The following is a 5,343-nucleotide window of genomic DNA, read 5'->3' as shown; positions in this document are numbered from 1 at the left end:
TTTTCGAGAGCTTGGAGGGCCAAGACAATCTGGCCTTCATCGTTTTTCTGTGGCATATTGAATTTGCGGAGAATGTAGGTGTAAAAGAGAGATGTCGCGTGGACGCGATTTCGTGGAGCTTTCGGTGATATGGAGCTTTCGGTGATAAACCACGTTATGGTGAGTTGACATTTTAAAAGTGGGTTCAAAAGCAGAACAGTGAAATTACTTACTACTCGATCTCGGTAAATCTTCTTAGGACAATGCCAATATGCTTTTACCATTTCCAGGGAAAAGGGATTGGTGCCTATCGTGTGTGATAGGCCTAGGTTGAAAAGGTCAAAGTCGTCAGCAGTAGGTTAATGTGCAGGGAGAGAAGATCGGGGTTGTAGGGTAGAGGTTTTGGTAGGTGGCGTCCTCTTACGTCTGTTGCTAGGAAGGGCATGTCCCCTGAGGTCGCTGCTTCATGTCTTTGTCGGACTCGTCCATAAACTTGCATTGAAACCATCGTCATCATATAAAATTGGGCTGGGCGCATGCCGACGAGACATCTTTCTGATAAAGAGCTATATGACTTCAGTACTGCTACTGACCTGCTTCGGGATAAGGCACAGAATTCTTGTCATGCAGTGATGTCAAACTGTTGGAATACTCGGAGTCGGCACATCCATTCCCAAGGGTACATGCTTTGAGCTGGAAGCATATCTAAAACAATGGACGTCACGACGCTTTGCTTATAAATCTAATTCCGGGCGAGGAATTCTGCCGGGTCGGACGAAATGTTCGACCGGAGGGGCCAATTCACATTGCAAACCCAAGAGGTCCCTTCAACTACATATATAAGCCCATTTCACCTCCCTACATGCCGTAAGTTTTGAAATACGAAGCCTTGCATTTCGAACCTTTGGGCCATCTCGAAATGTCACCAACCTCCGACAAACCGCCTCTCAACCCCCAGCCCGTCTCATTTTTGGGACTGGGGAACATGGGCCTGGCCGTGGCCGAACGTCTCCTTGGAACAGGTCACAAGATAACTGTCTGGAACCGAACGCCCTCCAAAGCCAATTCTCTTGTTGCCAAGGGAGCCACTCTAGCTGAGTCCCCTTCGGCGTGCGTGGTAGCAAGCCCCATCGTCATCCTCTTCCTCCTCTCCGACGCTGCCACGCAAGAAGTCCTCTCCACCGTACAAGACTTCAGCGAGAAAACAATCATCAATCTCACCAACGGCACCCCATCTCAAGCGCGTAATAGAGCAGCCTACGTCGCAGCTCGTGGCGCGCACGCTTACCTTCACGGCGCGGTCATGGTACCCCCTATGCTCGTCGGACAGCCCGAGTCCCTCACGATCTATTCGGGCCCGCGGTCTGCATTTGAGTCCATCGTCACAGTCACCGCCGCCCTCGGCGCGTCAACACACGTCTGTGAGGATGCTGGCATGGCGGCGCTGCTGGACAACGCGCTCCTAAGCATCATGGGCGGCTTGTTTGAGGGGTTTGTGCAAAGTCTTGCCCTGGTCGGCAAGGCTGGAGTCGACGAGGTCGAGTTTACCACCGGACTGGCTGTGCCGCTGCTAAAGGGATTTGCAGGCTGGTTGCCGCGGATTTCTGAACAGGCGAGGAGCAGGCAGTATAGGGGCGGGTCGACCTTGTTGATGCAGTTGGAGGCCCTAGATAATATTGCGGAAACCGGGAGGGAGTTGGGGTTGGAGCGCATACTGCTGGAGTCTTTGAGGAGTGTAATCAGTGAGGCGGTGATACGGGGAAAGGGGGAGGAAAACGTTGCCGGTCTGGTTGGGCTTCTAACAGATCAGTGACGGTGACGGGGACTTGAAGCTCTAGTGTTTAGCGATTTGCCAGCCAAGATATACCATGTCCAAGGTATCGTTGCTGAACTGGCAACAGTGAACAGCCATCTTTGCCGCGGTGTCGCGCTGTGTGCAGATAGCCTCCCCTAAGGAAGGTGGTCTACGAACTCAGCAAACAGCTTATAAATAAGCTCAACATCTCTGTTCTGCTTCATATCAGCTGACCTATCCTCCCATTGTCACACTTGTATAAAGATTGACTCGGTTGTAGCTTCTATGAAAACACCTCGCTATCTACATGATCAATAGTGCCATTCTCCCTAAAACACCAAGCAGGCCCCGGACCTGTCCAGGCTTGCCGAGCCAAACTGAACAAACACGTCTGCGCTACGGACGTTTCCAGGCCATCGACGGTATTCACAATGCCATCATTTAAGCCCATTTACCTCTTCCGACACTTCCCATTCTATATGAAACCGCGCAATGACCGGGAGCATATAGGGCCGGGGAATCTGCTCCTCCAGTCACGGTGTCAGTAAGAAGTACCACATCGCGCCGAGATGCCTGTTAACAACGTCGGTCATCCACGAGAAGGTACTTCGCAGCTCAAGAGTGATGCCCGGCCAGTGGGCGAGCTACAGAAGCGAACTTGGTCATATCAGAGTTCTGGCGATCCCCGTTTTAGGGAGTTATCCGAGAGCTTACACATGCTGGAACCATTCCTTAACGAATTTCAAACTCAATTCCCCTGGGCTCTTCTTGTACATCTCTGCCACTGTGGTGGAGAACGGTTCATTCATGGTTCCTCCAACAGCGGTGGTCGTTGTATTCACAGCATGAGGAGTAGGGCCAATGTCACTCAGGGACATTAACATGAACCCTCATTGGGATCGGCGCTGCCGAAAAGAGTCAGTTGTGCTTGAGAGAGTTCCCTACTCCTACTCCTTGCTGTATGTCCGCCTGCACAGCAGGAAGGAGGCAGGGAGCACTCACCGGTAGCGCCAGTTGCCATAGGTTGTGTCACCGCCCTTGCTGCAACTGACAATCTCAGATATGAGGCCATTATAGCACTCGTCGGCACCAATGGTCTTCTTCGACGGGGCGTTGGGGCCCGTGAGGCCGACAGTAAGCTTGACGTGCTTGCCGCCGCCAATGCCATAGCATTTGACGCGCGTCTCGCGCTTCTGGTATGTGCCCTTGAGGGGGCCGTTGCAGGCCGTCCGGGCTGCTTTCAAGGCAGCGTTCTCCTGGCTGCCGAAGCTCGCTCCGCTCTCGAAGCAAGCCCGCCTCTCCAAGGTGTTGACAGGGTTGTCGACGGGGTTGGCAATGGAGGCAGCAGAGGCCAGGCCAAGGAAGTTGATTGCAACGAGGAGGAGGGTTGAGGTCTTCATCTTGAAAATCGTTGCAAATGAGTTTCAGGTCCAACAATAATGAACTGTGTGCAAAGCTGATTGTTTCTTGCACTGGGAGGTTAGATGGTTGTTGATGGCCCGGTGTGCAAGTCGATGGCCTAGGGGAATATCAAACACCTTAATATAGCGCTTGACGCTTGCGTTCCAAACATTCGCGGGATAGCATTCGCCCTGTCTGAGTCCGAGAAAGCCGTTCGGGTTCTCAGTGGCTCCGGGGCTTACGCTCTCTTAACCCGACAATTGTTCCGGGTCTTACAATTTCCAGTCCCGTTGCAACCTGCTAACGTGAAGTACGGCCGCTTATTCCTTAAAGAAGAAGGTGATTAAATTACCCTGCAGCTAATCTCTATACAATTGCATAACACGACCAATACGACATCGTTAATACGACTCTATGTGTCGCTTTCCGCCCCGTTCGGATAGATACTGTCTCCGCTGTGGACTCAGAGTCGTATATTTCTGTCAAACAAAGTTCCTGCTCTTAGAATTCCCGGAATATGGAAACTGTGCTGCTCTAAGTGAGTTGTGAAGTAAGCGTCAGTTTTTAAGGAGATTTCAACTTTTCAAGAAGCTACTGATAGACCATAGCGACTAGTCATGCGTTAAGTCGTAGGACCTGAAGTCATTAATACACAGTATATATGCTTCTCCTTTACCTCCCGTCCACATTCCTACATCGGCCACCGTTTTCACTTGACACGACCCTTTCCTCAGACCTCAACCTCCATCAGACGTCAACAAGCTCGTTACCACCGTTGAAAGCACGGCCGAGTCTCGTAACTGAGGTTCCATCCAACCTTAGACAATGGCTTCTGGCCACGCAGAGCGTAGGATACCTTAAGAACCTTTGACCCGACATGACCAACGACGACGCCGCTCAGGCCGACTACCACCCAGCCTCGGACCATGGCTCTTGGGACGTGTTGGAGCTCCGCAAAGCATGGAGCGGAGCCTGAAGCACTCGAGAGCACTCCTGTCATGGACCTGACCGACGATGCGAGCCCTCCCGCGCTGGGCCGCGTACCGCAGCCGGAGATTGGAATGCCTTACGGTTTACCCCACCTCTCCAAGACTGGTGTTGAGGGACGGTCGCCATACAAACGGCAATAGCGGAATTGCCTCCCTCCGAAAATAGGTCCAATCATGGAGATCACGTCTCTTCTCAGTCGACATTTCGTCGCCCCTTTACTCAGGTATTGACACCCAGTGCCGCCCACACACTATCTGCTAATCAGGCGATGAAATACCTAAGGTAGATGAGATACAAAGGAGGACGTAAATATCAAAATGCTTGAAGCCGCCGAAGTCGTATTACTAGCGATGTTCTGCCTTCAGAGATCCAACTGGAATGTAAAGAACCTTCCCTTCTAGTGGCTTCTTTCCTTCCCTTGCTTTGTCAAGTATTCCTCACGTTCAGCTCTCAGCAGAGAATACTGTGAAGCTACGAGCCCCGGCCCAGTGCCGGGTCGCTTCCCAGCGGGGTCGTACGACACTCACACTGTTGCGCCGGAACTTGCCCGGACGCAAACCCAGACCCAGAGCTGCAGCCTCCGCAGTTCGTTATGTGCCGGGCAATCAAGACGGTTGAGAGCCTGTGGTGCGAGTGGACTGTTGGCCTGCCGGGCCGGCCGGGCAATGCATATCTCGACCGCAAATGGGGCAGCCGCTGGCGGGCGAGGCGGGGCGAGCTACAATGGTTCCTCGATGCGGCTACCGGTTATGAGGGAGACCCGGCGCGTCGCGCAGAGGCGGCAAGTCAGTGGGCAGTCGGCGATGCACGTGGTCAACATGCAGCAGCAGCAGACCGGCTGCTCTCTACACCAGTCTTGCCTGCCAAAGACCCAACCAAGCAGAGGCCCGGAGGGAGAGGAACTTCTTTTTATCTGCCCTTTTTGACCGCGGTACTTGTCAGCTCAATCCAACAGAAAATCGGTTTTTTCGGAAGGTGAGCCGCCCTGCCAAGGGAGCGCGAGATGGCGGCGGCGGCGCAACCTGAGGCAGTGATCGAGGTGGCCGACCGCCCACCGTCACCGAAACGACCGAGCCGCGCCCTAAAACCGAGTGCGAAAGTCCGTGAAGCGATGCAATCGCTGGAGGATGCGGCCATTACGTCGAGAAGAACCGCAATCAATGCTACACGAAGCACCG

At 53.2% G+C, this 5,343-nt stretch overlaps 3 protein-coding genes across 3 annotated transcripts; 2 read left to right on the top strand and 1 right to left on the bottom strand.

The window, feature by feature from the left end:
- Nucleotides 1–898: 898 nt before the first annotated feature.
- N657DRAFT_623895 (NAD(P)-binding protein) lies at nt 899–1,792 on the top strand (the record flags this gene model as incomplete). Its single annotated transcript, XM_062790701.1, has 1 exon — nt 899–1,792. One exon carries the CDS (start codon nt 899–901, stop codon nt 1,790–1,792), a length of 894 nt encoding a protein of 297 aa, XP_062644710.1.
- A 765-nt stretch (nt 1,793–2,557) lies between these two features.
- On the bottom strand, nt 2,558–3,242 carry N657DRAFT_648292 (uncharacterized protein). The gene is made up of 2 exons (XM_062793489.1): nt 2,777–3,242; nt 2,558–2,679 (listed from the first exon to the last, which is right to left on the bottom strand). The coding sequence occupies exons 1-2, from the start codon at nt 3,172–3,174 to the stop codon at nt 2,652–2,654; spliced, it is 426 nt and encodes a 141-aa protein (XP_062644709.1). The 5' UTR covers nt 3,175–3,242; the 3' UTR covers nt 2,558–2,651.
- Nucleotides 3,243–4,101: 859 nt separating this feature from the next.
- N657DRAFT_636005 (uncharacterized protein) lies at nt 4,102–5,191 on the top strand (the record flags this gene model as incomplete). The annotated part of the gene is made up of 3 exons (XM_062791386.1): nt 4,102–4,270; nt 4,729–4,950; nt 5,121–5,191. 3 exons carry the CDS (start codon nt 4,102–4,104, stop codon nt 5,189–5,191), a joined length of 462 nt encoding a protein of 153 aa, XP_062644708.1.
- Between the last annotated feature and the right edge of the window lie 152 nt (nt 5,192–5,343).

This window comes from Parathielavia appendiculata (assembly GCF_033297405.1).
Source record: "Parathielavia appendiculata strain CBS 731.68 unplaced genomic scaffold N657scaffold_13, whole genome shotgun sequence".
Classification (NCBI taxonomy): Eukaryota; Fungi; Ascomycota; class Sordariomycetes; order Sordariales; family Chaetomiaceae; genus Parathielavia; species Parathielavia appendiculata.
Note: the sequence above shows the minus strand (reverse complement) of the source record. Positions and strands in the feature narration are given on the sequence as shown.

What these genes read in the sequence shown, in the direction of transcription:
- N657DRAFT_648292 (XM_062793489.1), bottom strand. Translation starts at nt 3,174, where the DNA reads ATGAAGACCTCAACCCTCCTCCTCGTTGCAATCAACTTCCTTGGCCTG. An exon ending in TATGGCAACTGGCGCTACCG is followed by an intron (nt 2,680 to 2,776) that starts GTGAGTGCTCCC and finishes TCTTTTCGGCAG; the next exon opens with CGCCGATCCCAATGAGGGTT.